Here is a 16,530-nt window from a genome sequence, read left to right as displayed (position 1 = left end):
TGCTAAGCTGTCCCTGCAGAACTCAGAGCAATAAAAAGGTGTTCTTTTGCACTGAGGTGAACAGACATGGTTGACTGCATCTAGGGAGCTGTTCTGTTAAATGAGAAAGTGCCATTTCTTTCCTGTCAGTACAGACCAATTTAAGACATTCACAGATTTAGTTAGCACTGAGTACAGGATTTAATGAAATATACATATAACAGCAAACAAACCACAGCTATGTTCAAAGCTTTCAGTCAGATTGTGTGCAGAATTAAACTTACATCTGTCACAGATGTTGGAAAAAAGCCTAGAAACTTTTCCAGTCTCCCTCCTACTTTTCAGAGAAACAATAAAAAAGCTGAATGGAAAAGGTCTAAAACTTCTCACCTTCATTCCTTTCAAAGTATCTAGGCATGTATTTCTATCCATATCTAACAGGTGATGTTACAGGTTTTCTCTCCAATTTCATTGTCACTTTAAGTTCAACCAACAGATCAGGTTTACAAAACCCTAAACTATCAGCTAAGTGTCATGATATCTCTATTGTGAGCTGATGCTTCTTCTCCAAATGATTCCTCCTTCAAGAGGAAAGAAGACACACAGGTGTGGTGAACTGACTGGGAAGCTGGTTCTCACTTGAGAGATCCTTGAATAGGCTGATTAAATCATACAAAATTGATTCACAGTTTGTGCAGCTAACCTCTGTCTTTTCATATAAATAGTTTCACAGAGCAATGAAAGTTAACTGTCTAACCTACATTCAACCTAATCCGTCAACAAGTGTTCATTAACCCAACTGGCATATTAGAAGAAGCTGCAGTAACTCAGAATTCATTTCAGAAGATGCGGTGATGTTGTTAGTTTGGCCAAGCAGTACCAAAATTAAAACTAGCAGGATTTGTTCTTTAAAAAACCACCACAGAAATCTGCTTAATTTCCATAGTTAGCCTATCACTAAATTCTGGATTTAGGGAGTAACAAATCTCACTAAGATTTCTAGTTTCCTTTATATGAACGTAAAGTCACTATATTTAAGAATCAACAATTTTTGTAGTTGTTTTCAGTATGTACAGCTATAACAGAAGTTTTGGCAAAATCTCAAAACTACTTCCAAAACAGTCTTATTGATCCACATGTCAATTCGGTCTAGCTTTTGCAGCATTAAAGGTACTTGACTAACAGCTCAGTGAGAGACGTTATTCTATTTTTGAAGTGGCAATATTAATTAGTACATGACAAAATTAAAATGAAGTTAGCTATGCCTTGGTTTCCTGATAAAAGCATAAGAGAAGTTTCTTCCGGAAATGTCAGATTCAAATGGTACACACTATTCTCAAATGTTTTACACATTCTATACCTCAACCCAAAACGTGGATAGTCATTTTGTTCAGCACAAAAAAAGACAGAAACTACAACTTCGACTTCGCAATGGCAACTTTATTGCAAACAACAAATGGATTGGTGCCTTCATCCCACTTGTCTACTCAACTTTCACTCCATCTCAACTTAGTGAGTATCTTCATGCTCATGTTATCTATTTAAAACTCACTTCTTGGAGCTGCTTTTCTCTGATACCATCACAGAATCCTTCAAACGCATCCTTTCTCCTCAGAAAGTATTCCAGCCAGTACATCTAATGGCCTCCTTCCAGCCTCAGCTGCTCCATCTCCTCTTATTTACACTGACATGCAAGTTCAGCACTGTTTGCATCAGTGTCTTTCCTGCCGTTCTCACAATTTGCCTAGATGATTGTATACACTCAAATTTCTACGTCTTGTATTCTTGTTACATGTTTCACAAATTCTTTTCTACAATCCTGTAGTATAGTATCTTCATCCAACAACTGACAGTCTTCCTGAGGTTCCCATTACCTTGATTCAAGTTTTCCAAGTCACTGCTTTCTGGGATTGTCAAGTAAGAGCAGGTCCTTCTCATATCAATCAGGAAAGTTGCTGCAGAGCATAATTCCGAACTCTGATGATGTTATTCTCAAGATCTCATTTCCCTCTCTCTGCTGCCTCCTACAGAATCTGTTTTTAAGGTATTTCCCAGGCTAATGCTATCTATTTTCACCTTGGCATTTCTCATATTCAGCTGAAATACTAACAGTCACCAGACTAGCCTCTGGTGTTGGCACACGCTGTCTATTTGTTGCATTTTCACACATATTTGTGCCATCTTCTCCACTGTCCCTCAGATTTCATTGATGCTCTCTTGTGAACACTGAGCAGACTTCTAAATTTATGCTTTTAAAAATCCTTCATTAAAACTTCCATTTACCTCACTTACTCGCTACCTTGCTTAGGGCTCCACCACACAGAAAAATGGAATTGAAGGTGAAGCAGCTTGTTTAGGATTTTTTTGGAAGAAAAATCCTCCATTAAGGAGGCTTCTAGTACTATGGAAACGTATATAAATATATACAATAATGACCTTTATAAGAATAAAGCAGAAATATTTTAACCATCTTTAAAAGAAAAGACCTTTGTACCAATACCACCACCATGCTCAAAAATTTATGACTTATTTCCCTCCTTATGTTCCTGCAAATACTTACTACATTTTTTAGCTTCAAGATGATTATTATTACTGCTTAAAATGTAGATAACATAAAAAAAAACTTTATTAAAAAAACCACAGTGAAACAGTATTGTCCTAGATACAATGACAATGAGCAATAAAGTTCTTTACACACAAAGCCCACTTGGTTTGTGAAGATTTTATAACAAATTTGGCACCTTGCAGATATTGCAAAACATTACAGCAAAATCTTCCTTCAAAGTCAGGTACTAAAAAAATTGACATATAACTTCTGTACCAAAGTACCTTATTCTGTCATCTAGTATCATTGTAAAATCACCATATATATCTGTTGCAAGTTAATAATTATGACGTGGATTTTTCACAAATATTTCAGCATTCCAATTTGACATACTAATTAATGACATTCAAAATGTCATTACAAAAGTCACTAGTGTTTTTTCCAGTAACTTAAATGCAGTCCTATTAATCTATAAGGAAAAATAACAGAAATATACCTGTTCCAGTAGCTCCAAAACTGGTCCTGCAAGTAGGCTTGGTGGCTACTTTCATCACCAAATGAGGCTTTGCTTTCAATCCAGTGAATTATGTGTCCTTCAACAGCTAGGGTGACAGCAGAAAATAAAGTGAACTCTGAAAATCAAACTCAACAGCCTGCAAGAACTTGTTTGGGAATATCCTATTTATGCCCCAATCTACCACATAATTCATGCTTGCAACAGCGTTACATATTTGTAACTTTCAAATATGCACATAGGACATATTTTTAAAAAAGCACCAGAAAATATTTTAATGGATACTTGTATCAAATTCAGTTTAATTACACCCTGTTCTAGATATCTGCATTTATTCTAACACAAACAGAATGTAAAGAAAAAGTGACTAGACTAAAGTGCAATTGCATCCTACTTTCACCCTTATTTTGCTGGAAAGGAATTGTCAGGTAGGGAACTGAAAAATTCTCATGAATAACAAGAACAGTTAGCTAAGCTGCTAAAACCAGAATCTTCTCACCAATCCAGAGTGGAAGGTGTGAGAATGGCAAGGAATTGTATCATAGATAAATATCTGCTTCCTTACGTTTGCGAAATCAGTAATGTTTCACTGGAAGGAAGTCAGGAATAAGAAGGCTTATGTGAAAAAATGTGATTTTGAATTTCTGTTTCTTTCAATGCTGTGGGATTTGCTTTGGTTCATGTCTTTCCTCATTTCTTGAGGAGTGAATTTCTAGTATTAATAAAATTATCTTTTTTTGGTAAAAGGAAAGTCCTCTCTGAAGTTGACAACCTACTTTTGCAGGAGAAATCATAAGAATCACTCTAAAAGATCATTCTTTCTCCAAAAAGGTAATGTAGAGTATCATTACTGAGGCCTTTAAAATTTTTTCCTTTATTTTGAGTTCCCTGTGATACCCACAGCCATGATGTCTTAGGCCAAGTTTGACGTGACATGATGTACTACTCAAAGGACCCAGAAACACAATACAGAAAGATTAGAAGCGGCTATGGCAGCACATGATTGACCACAGACTGTAAAATTACTTGGGAAATCTGGGTAAAGAACTCATGAAGTCACCACAATAAGCTCTATATGCCATCACTACCCTGCTATCAGTAACCAAGTTAACTTATCATAGAATAGTTAGGGTTGGGAGGGACCTTTAAAGGTCATCTAGTCCAAGCCCCCTGCAGTGAACAGGAACATCTTCAACTAGATATGGTTGCTCAGAGCCCCGTCCAACCTGACCTTGAATGTTTCCAGGGATGGGGCATCTACCACCTCTCTGGGCAACCTGTTCCAGTGTTTCACCACCCTCATCGTAAACAATTTCTTCCTTATATCTAGTCTAAATCTACCCTCTTTTAGTTTAAAACCATTACCCCTTGTCCTATTGCAACAGGCCCTGCTAAAAAGTTTGTTCCCATCTTTTTTATAGGCCCCCTTTAAGTATTGACAGGCCTATATTGTGTAGGCCTATTCTACTACATCTTTCCCCTACCCCCAACTTCTTTAGAAGCCAGGAGATAAAATAGGTGAGGCATAAACTGTGTAGTCAGTTAAGAAGCAGTTTCTAAGAAACATTTGCCTTTCCTAGCTAGGTACTGAGTCATGAAGAAGAGAATGCAAGGACTACCTTACATTAGTTCAGATCTGACAGCAGTTATAAAATTATTTTCTGCCAATCTCAAGTGACTGAAATAATGCGAGGAAAGTAATGCACTATCACTATTCAGATTTTTAGATACAAATCCATGCAAATAAATTAATGGCTATTTTTAACCTTCTTTCTAGTTGGGTATTACTACAAACCCAGGAATTCTTTTGGGTGTTTCTCAGTTTCCCTTCTCAAGCATTAAAAAAATTAGCTCCATCTAGTTGCTTTTCTAGTTTCCATTTAATCACGCTCCTGAATAGCTGGGATATAATCTTACCTGTTTCTAACGTAAAAGTAAGTATCTTAATACCAAGTACATATTGTGTATATTATAACCCACACTATTGGGGAATCTTACCGACATATGTACCTATCTGAAGCGCAGGTGTTAAGAAGAGGGAGCCAGACTCTTTTCAGTGGTGCCCAGTGACAGGACCAGAGGCAATGGGCACAAACTGAAACACAGGAGGGTCCCTCTGAACATCAGAAAACACTTTTTTACTCTGAGGGTGACTGAGCATTAGCACAGGTTACCCAGAGAAGTTGTGGAGTCTCCATCCTTGGAGATAATCAAAAGCCATCTGGACATAGTCCTGCGCAACCAGCTCCAGGTGACACTGCTTGAGCAGATGACCACCAGAGGTCCCTTCCAGCATCAGCCATTCTGTGATTCTGTAATTCCACAATCTTCCCTGCTAACTTTAGACTTGATAAAAAAACCACCATTCCCTCATCCCCTCCAGTCCTTGGTAGCTTCCTGAGACCCTCCACAAATAAGAGGTATGGAAGTGAAGGAGCAGAAATTAATTGAAAACTCTCAAAGTGTGGCTTGACAAGAGTGAATTGCAGCTCATTAGGATGACAGATCTCACTGTTTCAAATATGGACTGGTTCAGTTACAAAGGTATTTTTTATTTTGTACATATAACGTCTTAATAACATCACTACCATTTTTCTTTTTTGGAAACATGATTAGGAATACAAACCTCATTGAGCTAAGGGAAGTCTTCAAAAACTTTTCAGAAGACTCTTATATACATGGTTTTTCATCTATTGGATAACAGATTATTGTGCTGAAAGATGGCATCTCAGGCACTTCTAAGTAGTGAGACATTTTATAGTACACACTCAATTCTTTATACCAGTGTACAAACTAGTTATCTCAGTAAGAATTCCAACTGTTGTCAATATGAAGAACAAAAAACACGGCCTCAAGACCAGAAAATGTAGATGGAATTTGACATGACCTTTATACCTACTTTTATTCCTTCTTGCTTCCTGCTATGTAGGCTTTTAAAAAACAACAGAGAACTGCAGAATTGTATTTAAATGCAAAATGATGGCAAAAGAATAACTGCACAAGGACAAACCTTTATGCAATGACTTATCAGTGTAATGGTAATACTCTTAAGACTGCTTTGAACTGATTGGGTCTAGAAGTTTAAGACGATTATAGGTATTTCAGAGTTCAGTTCACAAAGACAGTGGGCAGAGCAACTTAGAGGGAATATGGATTTGGGTGTTCTTATTGTTGCTTGTTTTTCTTTTTTTCTTTTTGTGGTAATGAGACAAGAACATGTAGAGACCAAAGAGGAAACGAGGAAACACCGGGTAATACTAATGATCAAACCTCTCTGACCAAAACTAGAAGTTCTTAAAATTATTGGGTAGCTACTGAAAAAAAGGGACCAATTTGTAGTATCCTATAATATACTTCACTTAAGTAGCCGTAATATTTTAGCATGAACACTTCTACACAAAATAATAAAAATTCTTTTAGAAGACTTACCTACTGGCACTTCTAAAATAAAGTCTGGTGTTTTGTCATAACCCTTTGCACGAAGCTGATCTTCAGCTATACATAGAGAATAAGAACTATTGTTTATAAAACTATTCTATTAAGTAGACAGCAATATAGTTAATTTTATTTTAAATAAGAGTCCAAGAATTACTAATGCAGTCACACATATCTTTCTTATGCATGCAACGCTGTGTCAGATTAAATGAACCTTTGTAGAAAACCTGAAGCATGGATATAAAAATGCTTCTTTGTCATCCCTGCATTTTTATGTCTTCATTATAAACATCATTAATTCAAGCTGTCATACAGTATTTTATAACCCCCAAATATTCAAAATAAAGAGGTATATTCGCTGATTGAAAGAACACTCTCCCCACATTAGGAAGCTGTTAAGATTAATCCTACCAACAGCACATATGTAGATATACTGTAGCTGCCTTCTTGGTTTTATTTTAATGTTAGCATAAAGTTGTTAAAAAAAGAACAAGAAAATCCTTCTCTTCCAGAAATTTATTAAAGGAGAGAGAAGCCACAATTCTAGTTTCTCTTGCATCTAGCATTCTATAGAATTTATCCAATTTCAGAACATACAAGGATTTAGAAATTCCATTAACAATAACTATACAACTCTATTGCTTACAAATACTACAGCTGAGTATTTAAAAAAACAATAATAAGGAGTAAGCAAGATAAAACCATAAAAGACAAAAGATGCTTCCTTTAAAAAAAAAAAAAAGCCCAAAGCAAGCCCTTAATATTTTCTAAATTATTGCCCTTGATTTCCGATACCATTATATTGGTATTTCTGAAACACCATTTCTCCATTAGAATTTGGAGTGACCTGGTCATTCAATTCCAGGCATGGCTTTCTGTCTTCACCCAAGCTCAACTAATGGCACTACCTAGTAACAAGTAAGGCTGTGTAGCCCCTTAACACCTACTGGGCTGTTGACATTGTCATGCATCCCATTCGCCTTTCTACATCACCTTTGATTAAAATTAATGGTCCATTCTCACTGTTGGGTAGCTTATTTCCAATCCATTTATCAGGTTAGGACAGTAGTTTCATGGCCAATGTTCAGAACTCAGTTTTAGAATACTTTGTGCATATCCTGAAAGGTCAGCAGTTTGAGTCCAAGTAACATTTTAATGACAAGAAAAACATACACTTGTAGAAACCAAAATTTTTTAAAAGTGCCTGAAGCAAACTTCCCTACTCTTTCTCATTGAAGAATATGAAGTATTTTTTTATATAGTGAACTAATACTGAAAGTGGGACAAGAGTAATTTTAGAAAGTTGAACATTCACTTCAGTGTAAACTGCAATAGCTGTTTATTCTTTTTGATAGCTGTAGTATTTCTTTTGAAACTTGAGAGTATTTCTTCAGTGTAAGCACACTACATTTTAAATACAAGTCTTTCAATGCAACACTTCATTATAGCACCCAATCAGCTATTAATATTTTCTAGGATTTGGAGACAGACTTGGTTGTTGGCTAGTTTTTCCAAGGTTGTCAGGTATATGGATAACAGATTTTTAGATTAACCAGGTTCTAATTTAACAGAACCTATGAATAGAGAGTTTTATGCCATAATATAAAAATGAATTAATGTTCTATGAAATTTCTTAATCTTGATAAAAATAAAGAATAATCCAGTTTTATCCAACTCTGTTTAACTGTAACCTGCACTTAATTGTTTAAAACAGCCTAGAAAAGACAACAGGATGTCCCAGCTGAATTCCTCATTATTTAAGAATGCATAAATGGCAAGAGAAAGTTTAGTCTTTCCTATCACATCTAACAAATGCTAGTATCACAAATTCAAGGAAATGTACCTTAAAAAAACCCACTGAACATCAGGACAGATGTAAAAACATTTCCTGATGGGTCAACTTGGCAGGTCTCTGAACTGGAGTTTGCATCAGCATTACTTTTAATATTCTTCAGCAGATTCTGTTTTCAAGAATGTCCAATTACTTTTTTAATCATTTGATACTAAGGCATGCTTTGAGAAAAGAACATGTTTTTTGTTTTAAACCTGTTTCTAAATGTTTTCAATTGGTTTCTCCTAACATTTTGTATTATGATAAACATTAAAAAATATGTTAAAAACCACATTTATTATTGATGTGAGTTGTCTACCATGTGCAGGAGCACAATTATATATTACTCTTTCTTCAAGTATTTTTTAGCTTTTTAACTTTGGGGAAAACAAAAAGAAAAATAATTACAGAAAATTCCAACAATCACCATAAACTTTTTTAAAAACCAAAACCCCACCAAAAGAAAAGAAGTTCTAGCTTTTCAGCCCAGGTTATATTTCACATTGGTCCAGAAGCTACAGAGACAACATTCTGCACCTTAAAAGATCTTTTAGCTCTTGCATGGATGAAGATAATTTAACAACTGCTTGAAAGCCAGCCCACAGCAGCTTTGACAGTTACATTTAAGCATCCTCAGTTTTGAAAATTACATTGAAACAGCCCTAATAAGTAGTTATTCTACAGATTCCCCATTAATTTAATTTCCAACAAAACTGGAGCTTCATCTTTACCATAACTTCACACTCAGTCATAACCATTTAACACATCATTGTTCTTATACTAGCCTCTGGATAAACAAAAAAACCAAACATTCTTCTGTTGGTGCGTGAATGAGCAGCAACTGCAAATTTAAGATTACAGCAGAAAACACTGATCAGATTTCATGATTTATATCCAGGCTACTACTGAGGGACATCGTGGTGGCAACCAAAGGAGGGTAAGATTCCAGACAAAGGTCAGTACCTTCCCATTATAGCTAAAAGCTTTCCTAATATATTCATGGCAAAGATATAAAAAAATAAAGAACCTATATAGAACCTAGAAATTCCTGGCATTTCAGTATGGCAAGTGAAGCTGTTAGCCTGTTTTGAGAGAATGCTTCCATTGATCACTTTAATCTCAGGCAAAGTTATAAAGACTTGAGAGCTGTGTTTTTGCTGAAGAGGGGACGTGGTATATGATGTGCTTCTCATGAACAGTGGACAAATAAAATGCAAACCCCATTAGTTTGTATAGGTTTCCAATCGATTGCTGGGTGAATCTGAAGGTGTTACTTCTGATCTGTAGGCTTTGAAAGCTAACTGCTCTAGAGACAGACAAATTACATCCCAGACCTGAAAACCTGTTTCATGCTCCAAGACTAGACGGGGGCAATTCATATTCACTGTGTCCTTTGACTGTACTTTCTTCTCCTGTAATATACTCTCTGCTGCTCAGGTGAACAGAGCTGACACAAAAAACTTACTATTCTTGAAGAATAGTACACTGGCATAGTACACTAACATGGAAACTGCAAGAATTCTGTTTCTTTAATGTGTTAAAAAATAATGGAATTGCAAGCACAGCAATCTATGTCACAAGCCATCTTCAAAACTGGAATGCAGTCTTACTTACAGCCTAACAAAGCCTGAATTTGTTGACCTATAGGAGATACTGTCATCTCTTCTGTTTTCCTGAGGTTTTCTTCAAGCAGTTTTGGAACTAATTTTTCAGAAAGGAAAGATTTTATTGTGAGGGGTTCAGTAGCGTTCATCTTGCATACACTTAGGAAAAGCTGCTTTTTTTTTTTTAAAAAAAGTCACACCTAGAACCTTAGAGACACATGCAATGCACAGAAATAATAAATACAAGCAATTAACATATCTTAAATCGTGACTAAACAATACTTCAGTATACATGAAATGTAAACTATAAATTAAGCTCTCTCATTTATATCTTTATATACTAATGAGTTAACCCATTCTAGATATTTTGATTTGACAGCACAAATTTTTTAGAGCTTATTTCTAAAGACAAAATTGATGCTTATCCAAGGTCATGAAACATTAAAGTTTAAATCTGATTTGTGTACTACACAAGCTTGCACAAGCCAAATAAAATGATAATCGTTGGGTTGAGGATCCATTAGTGAGTCATCTAGTCCATTCCCTTGTATCGTGACAGGATTGATTTCATTACCAGCTTTGATGGATGAGTGTCACGTCTAGCCTTGAATTTTTCATTGAAGGTGATTCCATAACCTTCCCTGGCAGCTTGTTTTACACTTATTGTTCCTAGAACTGTTTAGTATTTTAACTCAACATCAGCTCTGCAATTACAGTGTATGCCTATTACCTCTATCTCTGCTCTTAGAGCCAAGTAGGAAAATCTACCTCCTCATATTTTCATAGTGTCATTTGCAAGTTTGTATGCAATAGTTATTCCTGTCCTTTTTTCATTTTTCTCTAAAATAAAAGAGGACACTAATGCTGTTCCTTAATCATACAGACAAATCTTTAAAAAACCTTAATATTCTTTCTAGTTTCTTATATTTGTTTAAGGTTTCCAAAATCTTAACCTGAATCTAGCTTTGAGAGAGATCATAGTTTCTGGTTAAACCAGCAAAATTCCCTGATCACACAAATTTAGTGTAACACTCAACCATCAACAGAAGACAGCATTTCACTTTGTTATTGTCTCATCACATAAGGAATCCAAGATTTCAGAAGTCATTGTTAAATTTATTGTCACAATGAGAGAAATGTTGCTTTAAACACTAATCATTGTTTTAATGGCACTCATATACAAAAATGTAGTGCAGGCTAAAAGAAAAAAATGAAAATAACTTCCTAACTAATTAATCCTTAAAATAACTTTAAATATAGGGATTGTGAAAAGAGTGCTTGCATTGCTTGGGAGGCAGGGGACAAAAATTCAGCAGAAACCGCACAGAAAGCTAAATGGGTGAATCCTCTAGCAGTTCTTTAATACATAAAGCATTTTGAAGCTAATATTTCTTATGCTTCTTCCTCAGTCTCATAAGGCCTAGATTATGGCTAATATCTCATGACACCAAAAGTAATACTGCAGCAGATATTAAAGCATTTTTTTCAGCTACTTATTCTATAAAATATTAATTGCAAGCCTGTGCATGTGCTGTATATATAGGGTATTAGGTAACTAAGTTCCTGCTCAGTTCTAAATCAATAAAAGATAACATGTACAGCATCAATCATTTTTTACTCTTCCTTTACTACCTAATACGAAGAGCGTTGAGGCTTATTTTTTTCTTAAGTAAACAGTCACTGAAATCTTTGAAGTTAAGGATTCACTGGCTAGCCTCTACTACATTTCTTACCTATGAAAGAAAGATTTTTTTCCAAAAGCATTTCTCGCAGCAAGACTTCATGCTCATGCCCAATAGCGCTGATAGCTTTAAGTTAAGAAATGGAAGATTATTTGGAAAAGAACCAACTTCAGAAGAACACCATAGGTAAAGTAATTAATGATGAAATTTATCGGCCTTCATCTGCATTTCAGAAGTGATCACTGATTTGAACTCTAAGTTTTGAAATTCCTTACAGGGATTTTCAGAGGCATTAAGCACTTTGTGAAAATCAGACTACTGTAGCATCAGCATACATTTTACAAAATTAAGACCCATTAGATTGTATTTATTCAGTATAAATAAGGGTAGTATTTCCATTTTTGCTTTATATCCCCCCAAATTTAAAAGAAAGTATGAGCTTAAAACATGTCATTAAATACTTTTTAAGTTCCTCTTTACTGACTAGTGTATCAATTCTCTAATTCAGCAAAGAATGAAATAAACAGTTTTTTTCTTTATATTCTGAAATTGACAGGCACTACGCCCATCTGAAACATCTTACTGTAACAAAACATCCTTTTAATTGATTTTTCAGAAGCATGAACTAATGTCAGGGAAGGAAGAAATAATATTTTATAGTGAAGTCCTTTTCACTTCACTGATGGCCTGTTGATCCAATGTGCTATTCTTAGCAATATGTAAAAAAGTCACCCCATCAAATATTTTTAGTGTAACCTCCTGGAGGTCAAAGTTCTATTCTGGAAGCTTTTAAGAAGAATCTTATGGAACATCATGATAAAGGATCTTACATTAAAAACAGTTAAGTTCCTAATTCTGTTTAGAATAACTTCTGAAAACTTAAACTACAGATTACCTTACCATTAGAGTTAATTACTTAACTTATATCAACACTTTATGCTGAACAGTAAAAAACCTAATTGTATGGAATCATTTCATATATATGTATATACAGTTTTTATCAATTGAAACTATCTATTACGTTAAACTCTACTAGCAGTTACAGAACAAAAGGGGCAAATGAAGAACAGCAAAAATGTAAGAAAAATACTTCAAACAGAATTTATAATGCACCATAAGCAGAAACACTTAGACTTAGTCTATAATAATACCTGTTATTGATGTATGGCAATGACCATGGGGCAAAACTTGTAAATAACCTCACAAGCCATTTTCTACTCATGCAATCTAGCAGCCTAGTTTCCCGTAAGCATCTGAACTATTACTGAAAAATAGCCTCTTGGCATTTACAAAGAGGTTGACTTCATACTTTAGTCCATGCATATACAATTAGATAGTTATATTTAAAATCAATATGCAATCCTTCAGAAGACATTATGCTTTTAGAACCTTAACTTTAAATTGATCTTTAGCTATTTTATGCACCTCAAAATTAACATCTAATTCAGCAACATACTTGCAGATAATGCACTCGCGCAGCTTAGTATTAAACTTTTCTGTACCAAAGTGGAATTGAAAAACTTGTCATTTTTCTCATTGATGTTGCTGCATATTCAATAACTTCACTTGAACCAGAATCTGAAGAGGATAGAAAAGACCTTTTTAGACTGCAGGCAAGTTATTCTTAAAAACTGTTCAAAATTCTACATATGTGTTAGTATTACTTTTAAACATGACACTTTCAAAAGACTATGGCCAGATTGTTCATCAACAAAATATTAATCTTAAAATTCTGGATATGAAAATTAGTGATCAACAACCTTTTAAAAAGTGTAACTTATTAGATTAATCCACTTTCAGAGAGCTGTGTTTAATGTTGAAGATGGTCTCAATGAATACTTAAAATTATGATTAAAACCACAAAATACAAATACAATTAGAACTCTGTCCTGCTGTTAAAGTTAATGGGAGCAGGGCTGAGTCTGTAGTAGACACCAGGCAAGTATTTCTAGTGGAAAGAACATATTTTTAAGGGGTGACCACCACATGTATCACAATACAGGAAGTGTTGTTTCTCATAACGGAACTGTAGCTTTCCTATCCTGCAACTGTACAGTGAAATCAAGATCTTACCCCAACTGCACGCAGATATTTATGCAAGGATTCTCTAGGGCTTGGGAGAGAATTGCCTTGCCAGCCTGCTCAGTGAGAGCAGGCCACAATTTTGAAATTGTTCCTTTGACAGCAGACTGAAACAGAAGAGCTACTCATTCAGGACAGATTTGGGGTCACAGTGATCATTCCTAACAAATTATAATCTTAGTCTGGAATACTCAGTACTGTGTGGAGTTTCCCCAGTATTTTCACTGGATACTGAGGATCTTTAAATAACTATTTCAACACTACAAAAAACCAAATCCCTAAAATTCAAGCTACGTAGGGTTTTTTCTACAGCTAGCCTCATTTCCTTTAAGAAGAGAAAGCAAAAGAACTGCACTGGAATGTCAGATATGAGTTTAAAAATAGTAATCGGTCAATTACACCTGAATTGCATTTGAAAACATTCCAATTAAAACATATTCATAACGAAGCAGTGCCATAATTTTGAACACTATCTATGCAACTTATTAATTCAATCACAGAATAGTTGAGATTGGAAGGTATCTCCAGAGATCATCTAGTCCAACTCCACTGCTGAAAGCATGGTCAGCTAGTCTTAATAGAAAACCAGACATGCATTTCAACTAATCAAAACCAAAAAGGTTCAATCAGGCATATGAATGTGTAGCCACCACACTGACAACTTCCCGTGGTCCATCTGATTTTTGCTAAACAGTGTAAAAGAAAGCTCTGCAGTGACCCTTTAGGTGATTGAATGTAAAACAGAGGAGTATGAAACGTGTTTTGTGAAGCAGAACTTTATGTCAGGTTAAAGCTAGACACATCTCTTCCACACAGTCTAAGCTCGTCAATTGCGCACCTAAAATTTTATGGGAAAGGATACTGTTTGATGCAGTCCACCAGTGGTCCATAACAACAGTCATTCACAGTACACTGCAGACAAATAAGAGAAGTAGTATAGTGATGGGCAACTACAAAACCATTATAGTTAAACAGTATCTTAAAAACAGTAATTACTTTTCTTCAAAAAGGCTATCAGATGCTGTTCAGATTTAATCACAGAAAACAAAAACTGCATGCTTTTATTCACTATAAAAGCAAGCTATTAAAAAGTGAAATGCTCCCCTCACAAATATTGCATTGCCATTTATGGTGCACCCTGACCTCACTGATAGTTTACGATGACAGTAATTAAATGAGGTTTAAAATCTTTTACTCTGCTAGGCAGATAACAGCATTGCCACAGGAAAAAAAAAAAAGACAACTGTGATTAATACCTGATACACTTGATTTGCTAGAACTCCATCTGGAATCTGAGAAGGGTCCCGTAGCATACTATTTATAAGAGTTTTGGAGGCTAGAGAAATAAAGAATAAAAACATACAAAAAACCTGTTAGTTCAGTTATCCATTTGGCAGGAAGAGAGACATACTTTTATACGGAAAACATTGATTATGTTGATGATTTTGAAAATCATCCAACCAGCAACTACAAACCTATAAATTTGTAGCTACTTACCCATTCTGATACGATTAGCTCTAAAAGTCTTGAAACACCAAAGGATTTTACTAGCACAAGGTGAAAGCAAGCCCCTGTTTACTTATTCAGTTTCACTGGACAGTTAGTGCTTCAGAAGCATCATGCTTAGTGCCTAGGGAAACTGCTTAGTATAAAGAAAATGTAACTCAAAATAACCTTCGTATCCTATGAGAACTTAAGAAAGAAGATACATAAAAATTCACAACAGCCTTTAAAAACAATGTTTGGTCTCAACAATCTTCACCACTTTATAGACTTGATGATTCCAGTTTAGTAGTTTTCAAATTTATTTATTTACTTACTTAGTGTTGACACATTTATTTCACGGTATTTAAAAGCCAGCAAAAGGCTTTCTGTGCTATGTTTAAATGTATAAATCTAAGACACAACAGAAATCAGAAGTGAATTTAGGACTATTTATCAGTCTTTTATTCACTGATATTGATACTACAATGAAAAAAGCCCCCCTTAAATCAGAAGATGCCTTTAGTTTATTTTCAAATACAGTCCTCACAAGGACTGGCATTGTTTTCTCTCCAGATACTTAATCTGTGTAGTTGCATATACCAGTTAATCACTAATAGTAGTGGAAAAACTTTATTCTAGAAAAATGCCTTCTAAAAACATCAAACATTTTGTTCCACAATTTCTTGGAGAAAAAACAACACTGCTGCACAAGAACAAGCTACCCCCTTCCTGGGAACAACTGCTGATAGACTTCAGCTGGTGGTATATTTATACCATTGGATCCTTAAGTGTAGACCAGGCTTGAGCCTAGCAAGGTTCCCTGCTTTACCAAAGATTTCCTGTGTGACTTCAGGCAAACGCCTTTAACTTGTGTGTGCTTCAGTCCTGTAAACAAAGTGAAAAACTACTCTTTTCCTGTTTTTCATCTGTTTTTCCTCAACTCAGAGCCAAAGCTTTCTTACTCTCTTTAGTGATTGAATTGAAAGCCTCAGATGATACTGTGAGAAGGATTCAAAGGATTCCTGGAACCTGTGACATGAAGGGATCTGCCATGTAAGCAGCAATGCTGCTACTATTAATGAATGTGTGTAAATGCTCTGCTGGAAGTAAAGGAGATGGTCATTTTAATCTTCTCCCCAAATGTTGTCTCCTAAAAGCATCACATTCAGCTGAAAGTAGTATTTTCAAGAAAATATTTTGTTTAGAAAACTATACCCTAATGCAAAGGAATATAAAACCCAAAATGAGTTTAAAAGCTTTGCAAGAACTACAAATAATGGCATCATCAGAGGCAGAAGCAAAAGTTTGTGCAAATGTTTTTAAAGAGAATGATATACAAATCCAAATCACTTCCAGACGCATCATGCCATATT

The 16,530-nt window shown here is 35.1% G+C and overlaps 1 protein-coding gene across 1 annotated transcript in view; it reads right to left on the bottom strand.

The window, feature by feature from the left end:
- The window catches only part of CDIN1 (CDAN1 interacting nuclease 1), a 126,210-nt gene that overhangs the window by 58,946 nt on the left and 50,734 nt on the right, over positions 1–16,530 (bottom strand). The window contains exons 6-10 of the mRNA XM_059819441.1: positions 14,929–15,008; positions 14,535–14,584; positions 11,642–11,709; positions 6,468–6,533; positions 3,021–3,126 (exon numbers count right to left, since the gene is read on the bottom strand). Of these exons, the coding sequence (XP_059675424.1) occupies positions 3,021–3,126; positions 6,468–6,533; positions 11,642–11,709; positions 14,535–14,584; positions 14,929–15,008 (370 nt within the window). The remainder of the gene's footprint in view (positions 1–3,020; positions 3,127–6,467; positions 6,534–11,641; positions 11,710–14,534; positions 14,585–14,928; positions 15,009–16,530) is intronic.

This window comes from Gavia stellata, chromosome 7 (genome assembly GCF_030936135.1).
Source record: "Gavia stellata isolate bGavSte3 chromosome 7, bGavSte3.hap2, whole genome shotgun sequence".
Lineage (NCBI taxonomy): Eukaryota > Metazoa > Chordata > Aves > Gaviiformes > Gaviidae > Gavia > Gavia stellata.
Note: the sequence above shows the minus strand (reverse complement) of the source record. Positions and strands in the feature narration are given on the sequence as shown.